Raw genomic sequence first — 16,796 nt, forward strand, 5'->3', positions numbered from 1 at the left:
GGAAAATGGTCAGGTGCATTGGTACTGGTAGTACCGATTGGGAGAGTGAGTTTGTATAATTGAGCGAGACTTAAATCTATTTGTCATCTGATTCCCCCAAATTTTAAGAGCAGAGCAATTGCACTTTTCATGAAATCCCTTAATTAATGCCACAAAAGTTCTGTTAAATATCTCATCCCACTTTTCTTGAGTTCTGTGCTGGGAATGCACTGAAATCATTGAGGACCCATTTAAAATAAACATTACATTGAAGACCATGGTTTATTCTGCCTTTTGCACTCATTTTGTTGTATTTGGAGCTGGTTTCAATTCTGGCATAGTTTTGCATTTTTGGACTTATTTGTAGTCCCCTGTTTTCCAGCTATAACTTGTTGGCAGCAGCAATTTTGGCTTCAATGGAAAAGAAATAGGCTGTCTATTCCCTATTGTTCTTTTTGCGCTGCTGCTCAAGGTGAATTTCACCCACTTCGTCTTCACTGTGGATCATAGGAGTTTACGGCCGCCATTACTGCTTGTTTGAAAGACGGTTTTTAACCACACAATCCTATGGGGGAGTGAAACAGCCGGGAACGAGAGAGAGAGAGAAAGAATAAGAGGAACAGCAAAAATAGAGACAGACAAGGAGAAATAATTGAGAGCGAAAGACAAAAAAGCTGTGCGAGAAAGCAGTAGAGAGCAAATTACATGGATAGGGGAGTGTAAGTGGTTTCCCTTAGATGTTTTCGACACACCCCCATGTTACAATAGTTCTAGACCTGGGAGTGATTACTGTACTGAACAGATGAATGAGTCAAGGACAAATACCCTGGTCTCAACTGTCAATGCTTCATTCAAGTTAAAATACACCTACATCCAGTAAGAACACACCCTGGTAGTGTACTACAAATAAACACAGTACAACGCACAGTCTGTCCTGTCTAAACAGACCCCTATCGCAAAGTATCCAATGTCTAAAACCTCCCCCTTAAAACCATTACTAAGATTTGGTTGGGAGAACACACGACACCCCCTTACACCGTGGCTGTGATCTTAAAATTGCGTGGGCAGAGATGATACTCACCGATTCATTGGCTTACTCGCTGCTTCTCCTAGTGAAAACGTGACTCTTCTGGTTTCTTGTCTCCGTCCCACATGGAGTGCTCGGTTCTTGTAGAAGCGAAGCAGCGAGAGCAAAAGAGAGAGAGCTGTGGCCACACGGTCCCCTTTTATATGCAAAATCTGTTTGCCTTTTCTGGCCTTATAAAGTTTGCCCTTGTTCCGAAGTTTCCTGTTTGTGTGGCTTCTGGGTATTCCACTGATGGCTGGTGTGCGGTTTCGCTTCCAACTGGTCTGGGACTTAATGGCTTTCTATTGTTCTGGTATTCCCACCTCTCACGGTAATCTCATCCAAGTAATGGCTCGATCACTGATCAGTTCATCTGATCTAACTCTGACGAGTTCACATTGCTTAACAATGGACCCTCCATCATTTCAAGTCCAACATGGAAAAGTACCTGGGCCCCTCCCACAAACAGACATCCAGTTTTTTTCTGCAGTGTGAAAATATTAAAACGCAATGTCCAGATAATGTCCAATAATTCTTGGGGACCCGATGATTACAGGAGAGAGAGCAAAATGGCAGAGAGTAAGAACATGGCACGGAAATGAACAGCACAGAAAGAGAAACAGCAACAGCAGACAGAGAGAGAAAGAAACAGCGTGGAGAAAGGTAACTTTCCATCAGGGGTTGCAGGATAGGATTAAAAGTGAAAACTATCCATAATGTTGCCCCAGTCAACTTTTGTTGACAAGCATCAGTTCTGTCCCATTGCACTTTCCGTGCAACTACTTGTTTCCATGTGTTGACACAAGCTCAGGGCTGTTTTTGAATTCCCAGCTTTTAGGGGCTGTGTCAGCATATTTGGAGTTTTATGTCAGCATTTGCTAGTTTTCTAGTTTGGTATGTATGATTCTGATCTTGGTGGATTTGTTTTATTTCCAGTTTCCCAGCCTTCTGACCAAGCTACTTCCTGTTACTCTGCTAAGCTGGGTTTTTTTTAAAGAGGAAATGACATTGACAGGCTCACAGCAAGGATTCTCCCATTGTGACTCTAACAGATCAATGAATAAGGCTCCACTCTGGATCACTGACAAGAACAGATCCTTTTTATCTGACTGTAATAAAAGTGTTTCTTGTATTGACTTTCGTGGGGCATTGGCTCCTGATGCATGGGTTTCCCGCAGTTAGCAGCAATCCAGAATAAATTTATCGTCCGCATGCGAGGAAGAGAAATATTGTTGCCGCTGCGCAAAACTTTTGCATTAGGAGCTGGCAGCCCTAGCAGCCCCCCAAACCAAATGTAAGAGCAGCCTTAAGATAAAAATGTGTCTAGCTGGCTGTCGACCTTAGTGAATCCAGAAGATTTGCTTTGGGACTAATACAGGCTGCACATCAGGAGCTGACAGACTAACATAGTACTAAACAAATATTAAAGAAGCATAACATGTCTTCTGGTGGAAGCCTGCTATATATTTGGGTTATTTTTATATACAAAAGCAATGTGCTTGTTTAGCTCCATTCCATTTCCATCCAAACATTGCACAGGACATACTGACCCCAGCTTTCATACGTGGGAACTAGAATGGTCTGAAGAGTCAGATGTTTGTTGAAGATTCAACAAAGTCCTTTCATCAGCCAATAGAATATTCTCAACTTCACATAAATTATTGTTTTCTCACTCACTTGAGGATGGGTTTGAAATGACAATAGGTGACTTCATTACAAGATCACGAGTTAGATAAGGATGGGAAAGGTCTTTCGTCCATCTTCTTGTGTATGAATAAAGAGTTGACCAGATACTGTGAGCTCAAAGTAAAGTGTGTCCATAGTCTGTTATTGCAGGTCTCCAGAGTGCCTCTCCAGCCTGTGAGACCTCCTTAAGTACAAGTGCTCACAAGGGATGGTGGGATTCCATGGGACTCCAGGGGATGAGCCCTCTGGTGGTTCTACAACGTATTTACAGGTTTACATGTATAACACATCTTAGTTCATATATTCAGAATAAAAGACAATCTCCCGGGCTGTGATTCTTTTAATGATCCTAGCAGTATCCTACCTTAAAAGACCATTCTATTTGCCAGTCACTCTTCATGGAAAGAAGAACATCCCAGTGAATTCCTTTTTGGATGCATAGATATTAAAATTAATGGCCAAGGAGCCACTAGCTCAGGTCTCGTGATTACCAAGAGGTACTTCCTGCTAGTTCCGCTCACCACTGGGTGCACTGGATCATTGATACAGACTTGCTCTCCTAAATCTACAAATTGTAGCTATATCTTGAGAAACCCTTCAGAATTATTGTTTAAGGGAAGTGGGAACAAGATATGTAACATGCTTGCAGATGGGGGAATCTATGGTCCTCCACCCCCTTAGTCTCCATCTGTAGCAGGGATAAAGTGATACAACAGAAGATTCTACATAAAGCTCATTACACTGCTGTTTATGTAGTCACACCAAAAATGCACTTGCATCTACACCCACTCTGCTTGTGTGGTGATCAAACCCTGTCAGGTTCCAGAGGGTCAATTAAATTCAATTATTTGCCTAAGCTCTCTGCACATTGTCACCTTGTGCAGGAAGCGTTTGGGGAGCAGGGAACCTGAAGTGTTGCAGCTTTTAAGTGCTGCTGCAAGTTTGAGGAGCCATGGTGAATAGCGAACATATTCAGTCAGTGAAAGTCAAGCCACCAAGCTGAAGTTGCTCACTTTCAATGAGATGCTAATTAGTATTCGTGAGAGGATGTTAGATACTGAGTTGTGGCCAATGCTTTGTAGACTGCATTATTGATATGGTAACATGCTTGCATGCGTCAAAGTCACCTCCTCCATGAACCTTCATAGTTCTGGTAGGTATGCCTCAGCGTACTTCACTGATTCCTCCTCTGCTGACTCCTGAACCTGGCTTTGCTCCTCTGCTGGCTTCTGGACTAATCTTTGCCTCAACTTTTTCTCCCTGCTAGCTACGGGACCAGTGGGGAAATAGAATTTGATTGACAGGACCAGGAAAGGAGCAGTGCTTGAGGCAGGGAACCAGCAGAGGAAGGAAAAGGAAGCCCAAAATACCAGAAGCAGGGCCCAGCCCAGGAGATCAGTGGGGCAGCAGACTTCAGCCCAGGAGCCAACACAACAGCAAAGTAAAACACAAAAGCCAGAAGAGCAGTGGAGTTCAGTGCAAGAATCCAGGAAATAACTTCAAAAATTAGGATTATCTTTCAGTGACATGCAACGCGCCCACCAGCATGGTCCAATAGTAGAGCATAACTTCGGCAGCAAATAACTCACAGTAGATCCAGCAGAACAGCAGAAAAAAACGACATATTCTTCATTTATTTAATGAACCAAAATTTGTCATATAATCAAGACCAGGATATTAATAAATGCATTTTTTGTATTTTAATCTAATGTGTGATCTAATATGAAGCCACAGATTGACCAATATTCTTTTTGGGAACAGTAGGAGAATGTTATGAAATGTGAGTGATGTTTGTTGTGTGCTCCATTGATATATTTGACAGTTCACAGTTTAACAACATGTGAGATATCTTTTGGTGGAGATCTTCGTTCATCAAAGATGTCAGAGATGCCTCTGCTGCTGTTTAGAAACTGAAGAATGTACCTCACTAAATGACACAATATGGTAGATTTTTCAGTTTCTCCATCTGGGCATATTGGAACACCTGGGATAGTGCACAGAGGAAAATCAGGCGGGAGGATCTTACATCTGAAGGGAGCTTGCCCAATTTTCTGTCTATTAATTTACCAGCATGTGGTCCTCTCCAGGCGGTTTACTTCTGCACCCAGTGACCCAATGCAGCTGGGTGCAAGAACAGGAAAATCTGTTATAATACATTTTTAAAATATAAAGAAATGCTATATTAGCCAATGATTTTGTTACAACTGTTGGCCTTTAATTACTTCATATAATTTTAGGCCTATAAATTTGTTTGCCCCAGAAATTGGATGCAAAGATCGCCATATGCGATACATAATTACCCCATACCCATTCAAAAAAATGCAGGCAGCATGCTAACTTCCTGCTGATTAGCATGATTATAGTGTTCAGCCTAGTGTTGAATGAGTTGCTGAGTGGCTGCCCACTCAGCAAGCAAGACTAGGACCAATTAAAGCTAGCCTGCACTTCTTTAAGGCCGTCTACACCTCTTAAAGGGGAGGTCATTCTGTCTGCAGCAGCTCATGCAACTGGCTGGGGAAGAGAGTGAGAGGAGGAACACAAAAACAATTATGTCGCAACAGGGGAGAAGGTGTGCGCCAAGGTTCTCCAATGCTACACTGGAGGCCTGGGGCAGGAGGTCAATATGAAGAGAATGGTCCAGTTTCCACAGGGTGCCAAGAGGCCCTCCAGGCAAATGTGTAAAATCCATGGGAGCAGAAAGCCACTGTGGTGAATGCCAACAGTGTACCCTTGAGGACCTGGACGCAGTGCAAGAAAAAGTTTAATGATATCACAGGATTGGTCAAGGTCAGTGAATTCATTTTCATATCCCACCATCTGCCCTATTAGCCTCACACACTGCTTAATGCACCACACCCGCATCACTCACATACCAACAATCTCTACCAAATACCTCACATTCATAGCTTCACCTCATCCTCACATACTTACCACTGCTGCAAGCCTCACACCCACATCTCACAGCCTGAACACATTGCCAGCTATTCAACCATGAAAAACATGACCCAAACACATTGCACCACACTCACTGACACGCTTCTCTTTCTCTTGCAGGAAGAGGTGGCTCACAAGCGGTGCCAGCAGAACCTAACTGTTGGGGGACAAGCACGCCTGCATAACCTGATCCCATGGAGGAGATGGTGCTGGCCATTACTGGGTGGGTTATCACAGAGTCCGTGTTCAGCAGTAGGGCTGAAAGAATACAAGATGCCGGTATCCTCATACGTAATCCTCCTTCTCACATCTCACTTCCGCCTCATCCCACAATCTCCTCTGAGTTACAAGCTGCACATGATATAAGCATGCACCTCTTGCATGGTGGGAGGAATCAGGAAAGAGTAAACTTAAAAGCAGCAAAATAAATGTCAAGACTCTAGAGCAGAGCCAGAGTTTTGGGTAAAAACAAGCAGAGTGGGTCAGGAAGGGACAGAGAGAGTAACAAACATAATAGGGCATTACTGACTAAGGTGACATCAGGGAAAAATATAAAAAAGCCAAAGCTAAAGGCATTATATCTGAATACATGAAGAATTCACAACAAAATAGATGAATTAATAACAGAGATATAAATTAATAGGTTTGATCTAATAGCCATTACCGAGACATGGTTGCAAAGTGACCAAGGTTGAGAACTAAATGTTCCAGGATACTTAGATAGGCAAAATGTAAAAGGAGGAGAGGTAGCCCTGATAATAAAGGATAGGATAAAAACAATATAGAGAAAGGATCTTAGCTCAGAAAACCAAGAAGTAGCAAGGGGCAGGAAACATTGGTGGGAGTTGTTACTCAGCCCCCAAACAGTAGTGGTAATGTAGGGCACAGTATAAAACAGGAAATTAGAGGTGCATGTAACAAGGGTAATACAATAATCATGGGGGACCTTAATCTAAATATTGACTGGGCAAACCAAATTTGCAGTAACAGTGTGGAGGATAAATTCATGGAATGTATACAAGATAGTTTTCTAGATCAGTATGTTGAGGAACCAACGAGAGAACAGGCTATATTCTGCGCAAGGTTCTGTGCTGAGGCCCCAGCTGTTTACATTGTACATTAATGATTTAGACGAGGGGATTAAATGTAGTATCTCCAATTTGCGGATGACACTAAGTTAGGTGGCAGTGTGAGCTGCGAGGAGGATGCTATGAGGCTGCAGAGTGACTTGGATAGGTTACATGGCAGATGAAGTATAATGTGGATAAATGTGAGGTTATCCACTTTGGTGGTAAAAACAGAGACAGACTATTATCTGAATGGTGACAGATTAGGAAAAGGGGAGGTGCAACGAAACCTGGGTGTCATGGTACATCAGTCATTGAAGGTTGGCATGCAGGTACAGCAGGCGGTTAAGAAAGCAAATGGCATGTTGGCCTTCATAGCAAGGGGATTTGAGTACAGGGGCAGGGAGGTGTTTCTACAGTTGTACAGGGCCTTGGTGAGGCCACACCTGGAGTATTGCATACAGTTTTGGTCTCCTAATTTGAGGGAGTGCAGCGAAGGTTCACCAGACTGATTCCCCGGATGGCGGGACTGACATATCAAGAAAGACTGGATCAACTGGGCTTGTATTCACTAGAGTTCAGAAGAATGAGAGGGGATTTCATAGAAACGTTTAAAATTCTGACGGGTTTAGACAGGTTAGATGCGGGAAGAATGTTCCCAATGTTGGGGAAGTCCAGAACCAGGGGTCACAGTCTAAAGATAAGGGGTAAGCCATGAGGAGAAACTTCTTCACCCAGAGAGTGGTGAACCTGTGGAATTCTCTACCACAGAAAGTTGTTGAGGCCAATTCACTAAATATATTCAAAAAGGAGTTAGATGTAGTCCTTACTACTCGGAGGATCAAGGGGTATGGCGAGAAGGCAGGAATGGGGTACTGAAGTTGCATGTTCAGCCATGAACTCAATGAATGGCGGTGCAGGCTCGAAGGGCCAAATGGCCTACTCCTGCACCTATTTTCTATGTTTCTATTAGATCTAGTATTGTGCAATGAGAAAGGGTTAAATAATAACCAAGTAGTAAAGGGGCCTTTAGGAAAGAGTGACCATAATTTGATAGAATTTTACATTAAGTTTGAAAGTGATTTAGTTAAATGTGAAACTAGGATTTTAAATCTAAACAAAGGAAACTAGATAGGTATGAGGGTAGAGTTGGCTAAGGTAGATTGGGAAACAACACTAAAAGATATGATGGTAGACAAGCAATGGATAGCGTTTAAAGAATTAATACATAACTTACAACAAACATACATTCCTTTAAGGCACAAAACCCCCACAAGAGAAGTGATCCAACTGTGGCAAACAAGAGAAGTTAAAGATAGTATTAGATCAAAGGAAGAGGCTTATAATCTTGCCAAAAAGAGCAGTAAACCTGAGGATTGGGAGGATTTTAGAATTCAACAAAGGAGGACCAAGAAATTGATACAGAAAGGGGTAATAGAATATGAGAGTAAACTAGCAAGAGACATGAAAACAGATGGTTAAAAACCTCTATAGGTATGTAAAAAGGAAAAGATTAGTGAAAGAAAATGTGGGTCCCCTACAGGCTGAGACAGAAGAAATTATAATGGGCAATCAGGAAATGGCACAGAAATTAAATAATACTTTATGTCTGTCTTCACGGAAGAAGACACGAAAAACCTCCCGGAAATAATGGACTCTCAGGGGTCTGGCTAGAATGAGGAGATGAAAGAAACTAATATTAGTAAAAAAATAGTGCTGGTGAAATTAATGGGACTGAAAGCTGATAAATCCCTTGGACCTGATGACCTACATCCTCGTGTTTTGAAAGAGGTGGCTCTAGAGATCGTGGATGCATTGGTTGTCATCTTCCAAAATTCCATAGATTCTAGAACAGTTCACGCAGATTTGAAGGTAGCTAATGCAACCCTGCTATTTAAGGAAGGAGGGAGAGTGAAAACGGGGAACAACAGACCAGTTAGCCTGACATCAGTAGTAGGGAAAACGTTAGAATCTATTATTAAGGATGTGGTAACAGGGCACTTAGAAAATAATAATAGTATTGGGCAAAGTCAGCATAGATTTATGAACGGGAAATCATGTTTGACAAATCCGTTAGAGTTTTTTGAGGTTGTAACTAGCAGAATAGATAAGGGGGGACCAGTGGATGTGGTGTATTTGGACTTTTAGAAGGCATTCGATAAGGTGCCACACAAGAGGTTATTGAACAAAATTAGGGCTCGAGGGATAGGGGGTAATATATCAGCATGGATTGAGGATTGGTTAACGGACAGAAAACAAGGAATAGGAATAAACGAGTCATTTTCATGTCGGCAGGCTGTAAGTAGAGGGTTCGATGCTTGAGCCCCAAATATTCACAATTTATATCAATGATTTGGATGAGGGGACCGAATGCAATATATCCAACTTTACTGATGATACAAAGCTAGATGGGAATGTAAGTTGTGAGGAGGATGCAAAGAGACTTCAAGGGGATACAGACAGGCTATGTGAGTGGGCAACAACATGGCAAATGGAATATAATGTGGAGAAATGTGAAGTTATCCACTTTGGTAGGAAAAATAGAAAAGCAGAGTATTTTTTAGATGGTGAGAGGTTAGGTAATGTTGCCATTCAGAGGGACCTGGGTGTCCTTTTACATGAAGCACTAAAAGTTAACATGCAGGTATAGCAAGCAATTAAGAAAGCAAATGATATGTTGGCCTTTGTTACAAGAGGATTTGAGTATAAGAGTAAAGATGTATTATTGCAGTTATATGGGGCCCTGGTGAGACCACACCTGGTGTATTGTGTACAGTTTTGGTCTCCTTACCTAAGGAAGGATATACTTGCCATTGAGGGAGTACAACAAAGGTTCACCAGACTGATTCCTGGGATGGGGAGGGGGGTGGTTGATTGTCTTATGAGAAGAGATTGAGTAGACTAGGCAGATATTCTCTAGAGTGTCGAAGAATGAGATGTGATCTCATTGAAACATACAAAATTCTTACAGGGCTTGACAGGGTAGATGCAGGGAGGATGTTTCCTCTGGCTGAGGAGTCCAGAACTAGGGATCACAGTCTCAGAATAAGGGGTTGCCATTTAGGATTGAGATGAGGACAAACTTCTTCACTCAGAGGGTGGTGAATCTCTGGAATTCTCAACCCCAGAGGGCTATGGAGGCTCAGTCTTTGAGTATATCCAAGACAGAGATTGATAGATTTGTGGATATTAAGGGAATCTTGGGATATGGGGATAGTGCAGGAAAGTGGAATTGAAGTAGAAGACCAGCTATGATCTCATTGAATGGCAGAGTTATCTCAAGAGGCCGAATGGCCTACTCGTGCTCCTAATTCTTCTGATCTTATGTTTCCCCCCCTTCCCCTTACCACAAGCTTATTCTTGCGCCTTTCTCTTCAGATAGCCAAGAACTGACACCTGGCCAGACATGGATAGGAGAGCAGGAAATTGAAGAATACCAAGGCACTGCTGATGAAGACACAGTACCGTCACTCGCAGCCACCATCTCAGAAACTGGCACTCCGTAGTTTATGGGATTGGTGAGAGGCGGGATCTGCATGTAGTGAGACACCAGACAAGAATGGCCTGCAGCCGGGTCAGGGGAAAAGTGTAGCGCAAGTGCAACCACCCTGAAGCGTGAGGTTGCATATGCATTTTGCTGCAGAGGCTTCAGTTGAGGACTTTGTGGCCGACAGAAGAACACTGATGAGTTTGCACAATGAAATGCTTGGTGCATTACCAGGCCTGTCTGAAAGCCTAAGCCTGAGTGCAATGCCAATGAGCATGGAGGAGTCCAGCACCAACCTTGCACAAGGCTTTGCGCAGATCTTGGAGCCCATAATTTCCAGCATGGAAGTGATAGGCAACTCCATTAGCGCATTTGTGGACCCAAACATGATTCAGCGTCTGATGACCAACGTCTCAACTTCCATAGTAGCACAAGCAGAAGCCACTCAACATCCGAGTGCTGCCGTGGAAGCTCAGACTGCTGCCATCATGGCTGCATTTACCAGTGGGGAAAGGGGCTTGCAGGGTGTCACAGTATTCCAGCAACCTGCCCTCCAACAGATTACTAGGAATGTTGAGGACTCACTCCAGGGGAGTGGCAATGATTCCATGGCGCACAAACCTGCTCTCCTCTCTCAGGATGACAGCATTTGTCCTCCCAACGCTGCCACTCTACCAGTGTCTTTGCTGTTGCCTGTCAGCCAGCCAGCCCAGACTGCGGCCGCACATGGCGATGTGGTGCAGTCTACAGCCAGGCCTTCTAGAGCTGCTCGAGGTCATCCTGCTAGGCCATCTGCAGTCTCCCCCACTGAAAGTCAGCAGCCTTCCACCAGCCATGCTGTAGCCATTGAGGTAGCACGTCATAGGAGTACTAGGACAGGCAAAGGCACACTGAAGACAGGCACTAAGGGAATGCACAAGGGTGATTGATTGACTTTGTTATGTAATATTGGATGGATTGACGTATAAAGTTAGATTGGAATATTTCTTTTGTGCTGGCTTTATTTCAGCATTGTGGTCACAAGGACGCTGTGATGGTCAGTAACAGAGGGAAGGTAAGGTGTGGGACTATTGTTGAATGGGGAACTTGGGTTGTGTTCACTGGTACCGCAGTCAGATGAGTTGATCATGGACAGCCCAGGTAGAAAGCCTGTCTGGGTGGCCTCCTCTCTTCTGCTTCCTCCTCTTTCATTCCTTCTCATCCTGCTCCTCTTCCTCCCCCATCCCCACCACCTCCTCCTCCTCCTCCTCCTCCTCAGCTGGTTGCCAAATGTCTGGTGGCAAGGGCTGTGCCCTCATGTTGGCGAGGTTGTGGAGCATGCAGCAGACCACGACGAGTCTTGAGACGTGTTCTGGTGAGTACTGCAGGGCTCCTCCAGAACGCTCCAGGCATGTAAGCATTGTTTACGGATCTCAATGGTCTGCTTTATCAGATTTCGTGTGGCAGCATGGCTCTCATTGTGCACATTCTGCCCACGTGTGTGTGGGTTACGCAGCGAAGTCATGAGCCGGGTGGTCAGCGGATAGCCCTTGTCACTCAGTAGCCACCCTCTGGTTTGTCGTGGTGGCTCATTGACTTGAGGGAACAGCAGACTGGCGCAGAATAAAGGAATCATAATTGCTGCCAGGATACCGTGCTTTCACCATCATGATGTGCTGAGCATGGTCAATGAGTGGTAACCTTTATGGTTGCGGTGCATCTCAGCATTTAGATGTGGCACCCACAAAGCCATGTGGATGCAGTCGAGGGCACCCTGCACCGAGGAAGCCTGCTATCCTGACAAAGCCGTGTGCATGCTCTGCCTGCTTACCTTTGGTCAGAGAGAAGACAATGAAGTCCCTTTTCCTAATGAGTATCTATCACCTGTGTTGTGTAGCAGTGGACGGGGAACTGGGAGATGTTACAGATGTCGCCTGCTCCAGCTCCCAATGCAAAGAAATTGAGGGCCACGGTCACCTTCATAGCCATTGGCAGTGCTGTCCTTGCTCTAGCATGAAGGTGCAGGTCTGGATGTAGTCCTTACTACTGGGGGGATCAAGGGGCATGGCGAGAAAGCAGGAATGGGGTACTGAAGTTGCATGTTCAGCCATGAAATTGAATGGCGGTGCTGGCTCGAAGGGCCGAATGGCTACTCCTGCACCTATTTTCTATGTTTCTATGTTTCTATAAGAGGTGGCAGAGTTCTGTGAGCACATCCTTCGTAAAGCGCAAGGCCTCCTGCTGAGAGCCCTTCTCTCCCTCCTCCTCCTCTCTCTGCGAGCTGCTTGTCCTTGCTGCCTCTGCTCCATCTCCCTTTCATGTTGTAGGCTAAGGAGCAAGACAGCACCCATGACTGGGAGCAAATGGTCTGACCAGAACTCTTGAAGTCAGACCAATACCTTCTCCAGTTGCAGCACCACTCCCTGTCACCTCACCAACATTAAATAACTCTAGAAAGCTCCAAATACTTCCACAAACTTACACAGAGCCAGCAGAAATGAATCAGCAACTAACCTGAGTTGCTGGTTGCTGATTCCTTTAAATATCACTGGTAGGGGGTCCTTGCTGCCGCTGACCACATATTCTCTGGCTGCCTGCTGTTTCCTCAGTCTTTGAGACACCACAACAAACCACAGGGTGGCTACTGGGTGATAAGGGCTATCCACTGACCACCTGGCACATGATTCCGCTGCCCAAACCACGCACATGTGGGCATTATGTATACAATGAGAGCCAAGCTGCCACATGGAATCTGATAGAGCAGACCATTGGCATCCTTAAACAATGCTTCTGCTGCCTGGACGAGGTTAAGAAAGGATGTTAACTCCAGCATTGAGGGCAAAAATGGCACCACTGGCATCAAATTAGTGTTGTACGCTGATTGACGTCACAATCTGCCCACTCAACATACTTCTGGCACATGCTCCTAACACGTGCACAGTGTGGATGGCATTTTCATCACATAATGACAGCCGTCGCGCTGAAAAATCGGGCGCTCCAGAGCCAAATTTCAAGCCCTTATTCTTTTTGTGAAACTATAGATAAATTATTAAAATTTAAAAAGAATGGACGTAAAATCTAATGGAAGCCTCTGACCTCAATGCTTAATTTCCCGATCTAAGCTCCCAATAGCTGAGGCTCTGCACTAGGAATGTGAATTAGTAAAACTTGCTCTATTTTTTTAATCTTACAAACTAGTGATCTATGTATCTGGATCATTACAACTGTAAGCTTTTTGTACATTTACCGAGTAAGTAGTCCTTCGATGGAATCACTGGTTGTTTTTTTAAAACCAGTATATATCTGCAAAACTTTAAATTGATTGTCTTGCCCCTGCTCCTAGGGAACACCGTGTTCACTGGATCTATCCCTTTTACATAGCCCTAGTAGTTCCAGGATTTTTCTGAGAGGTTTGAGCTGGGCTTGTACCTACAGTAGGTGCAGGCCAGATAGAGTCACACAAATGGGGAGGAAGGAGGTGTTGCTGACCTCCCACCTCACTTTCCAGTAGAAACGATTGCTCCAGCCCAAAGCTCAACCAGGAAACACAGCCTGCCCACTAGAAGGTTCTCAGGGGCCATGGGAAAGATTTAAAGATATGTCGATTTTTACAACTTGAGCCCCCATGCCACTGAACTTTCACACAAAATCTGGGACCTTCTTGCTGCCAACCTCCAGCAACGATGGGCCGAATTACCTCCTTGTGTGCTGTATCGTTCTAGGATTCTATGAATACTCACAAGGTCGCAATCTCCAAGGCCGGACATGCAGCTGTCGGAAGATGTTCCCAGGCTATGTAAATGACCTAGGGCAGGAAATTCCAATGCTCCTGGGCCATCAAAGTTTGGGGGTGCTGTTCCTGTCCAGCATTGGAGTAGGGGAAGGGGTCAGGACATTCTGTAAGCATCAAAAAGCAATGTATTGTAATCCTTTAAAAAAATGCAGTGATAGCATCTTGCATTGAAAAGGGACAACAAGATTGTCTGCAAATATTAATTGAAAACATTATATTCAGATCAAAGCACCACAACTTCCCACATAAAGTTCTTCAGAATGCCAAAGAAGCAGGGTGATTCAATAACATATATGCTATTAGCCACAACAAACAAATACTACCCCTCGTTATGAATGAAATAATTACATTTGGTTTACAAGTTCACATTTTTTTGGTTTAGTGTAAAACTGCTACAGTTTCATCAATGGCAAATTATTTTAGTTATGGCTAGCAAAAAAGAAATTAACTAAATTCCATTGTATAGTCTTTGCAGCTGTTGTGTCAATCTTGGTGTGCAAATGGAGCAATTCCATTCTTGTCTCAACCACACAGATTCTCAGTGTGTCTGTTAAAAATATAGGTGTCTGGTGATTGTCTGCCATGATTATCATTTGAAAATTGGCTAGTTCTACTGCCAGTCAATCACCTGTCCATTGATCAAATTAGTCTACATTGCGCACATTTTTTTAAAAAGTTGTCAAAACATGACGGTAAATGGCTGTGAGATATACCGGCAATTATGACTAAAGGTACCCATCACGTCACTGGAGTCTGATTTCATCTCCTCCCCCCCATGCACCCTCCGCCATACCACCACCCTTTGTGCAAGCAGAATTTTTTTTCTAAACTTGTTGGCAATGTACTCATTGCAAACTATTTATACCCTGATCTTGTTCTATAATGTGCACTGAATGTCACTTTCCACACAACTATTTCCATCAAGGCTCTTTAAATCCCTAACAACTGAGATCAGAGGCAGAGATGTGTCCCCTATTAATACGTTATGGTACAAAATCAATTGTTACAGGACATTTCTATTTATGTTATGTTTGTCTCCAAAATCCAGTAGTGCCATTGGCAAGCCATGTTGTGCCATGAACTTGGATCCAATAGAAAACAGTAAGAAACTCCAAAGGATTTCTCCATGTATTTACTCATTTGATCATTTCAAAACTTAGTTAGGGTTCAAGGCAGTCTGGAATTCATTAAAGTGAAAAGTATTGCCTAAGAACAAAATTGGAATTTAAGTCTAACTACTGATCAATTACAAGAGCAGAAATGTCAATTTTCTGTTCAGCTGTTACAACAACAAAAATGAGCACTTATATAGTGACTTTGATTAAATGATACTTTCCAAAGTGTTTTGCAATGGAGATTGGACACAGAACAGGAATCAGGAGAATATTTTGACTTATTGAATCACCACATTTTGTCGACACTGAGTTTCATTCCTCTGTCTTTGAGTTGATTGATTATTTAATTTACTATCTATTTTTCAGATGTAAGTGATCAGTTGTTTGAAGTGATTGGCCTGGAAGGGGCCATGGAAATGGGACAGATCTACACCGGGCTAAAAAGTGCAGGGAAAAGGCTAGCACAATGCTCCTTGGTAACCATCAGGTATGTTTCAGTATATCTCACATTTCCTATAAGCTATGTCATTATACCTGGTTTAAGGCAATAGTGTAGTACTAAGGCTGAGGGGAGATCTAATTAAGATGTATAAAATTATGAGGGGCCTGGACAGAGTGCACAGAAAAGACCTATTCCACTTAGCAGACGGGTCAATAATCAAGGGGCATAGATTTAAATAAGTGGTAAGAGGTTCAGAGGGGATTTGAGGAGAATTGTTTTCACCCAGAAGGTGGTGGGGGTCTGGAATTTATTACCTGAAAGAGTCGTAGAGGCAGGAACCCTCATAGTATTTAAGAATTATTTGGATATGCACTTGGAGTGCCGTAACCTACAAAGGCGTGGACCAAGAGCTGGAAAGTGGGATTAGGCTGGTTAGCTTTTTGTTGGCCGGCACGTACACGATAGGCTGAATGGCCTCCTTCTGTGCAGTAAATTTCTATTGTCTGGAATTTCCAATGGCTTACCGCCGGTTTCTGGACGGTATTGGCCATTGTGGACGCTAATCAGGTAAGCGGAAAATTCCCTACCTGAGTTACGCCGGTGGTTTCGAGGTACCACTGGGGAGCGGGCTGCCAGCGTGCACTGTCCTGAGATCGCCCTGGCGTGATATTTGGGTCAGCGGTCACCCATAGGTGAGTATGAAAAAAACTGCCCACGAGGATCAGCGGAGCTGGGCAGCAGGTGAGTACCTCTGCAAGAAAAAGGTTAGTAATTGGTTTTTTACTAATTATTTTAAAAATCTGTTGTGGTTATTTAGTTTAAAAGGGTCTTGGGAATGTTTTTTTGATTTATAGATGATGTTTTTGAAAAATTATTTTTATTGTTTTTCTGCTGTTAGGCCCAACCCACAGCCTCAGGATAAATTTTTATTGATTTTTTTAATTTATCGCACATTTTGTTTCAGAACCACCCAATCGACCCTAAATGTCTCTTTTTTGCCCAGAATAGGGGTGCAAGGTTCATGTTTTTCACTCAGCAGATTTTTTTATTTTTTGGGGGGAAGTTTTCACTGGCGATAATCTTCCCAGTCTCTTACATAGAAACATAGAAAATAGGTGCAGGAGTAGGCCATTCGGCCCTTCGAGCCTGCACCACCATTCAATAAGATCATGGCTGATCATTCACCTCAGTACCCCTCTCCTGCTTTCTCTCCATACCCCTTGATCCCTTTAGCCGTAAGGGCCACAT

At 43.6% G+C, this 16,796-nt stretch overlaps 1 protein-coding gene across 1 annotated transcript in view; it reads left to right on the plus strand.

The window, feature by feature from the left end:
• dgkb (diacylglycerol kinase, beta) overlaps positions 1-16,796 on the plus strand; it is a 1,139,682-nt gene that overhangs the window by 961,176 nt on the left and 161,710 nt on the right. Inside the window, exon 20 of the mRNA XM_070881012.1 lies at positions 15,473-15,593. Within this exon, the coding sequence (XP_070737113.1) occupies positions 15,473-15,593 (121 nt within the window). The remainder of the gene's footprint in view (positions 1-15,472; positions 15,594-16,796) is intronic.

The sequence above is a fragment of the Pristiophorus japonicus genome, chromosome 5 (assembly GCF_044704955.1).
Source record: "Pristiophorus japonicus isolate sPriJap1 chromosome 5, sPriJap1.hap1, whole genome shotgun sequence".
Taxonomy (NCBI): domain Eukaryota; kingdom Metazoa; phylum Chordata; class Chondrichthyes; family Pristiophoridae; genus Pristiophorus; species Pristiophorus japonicus.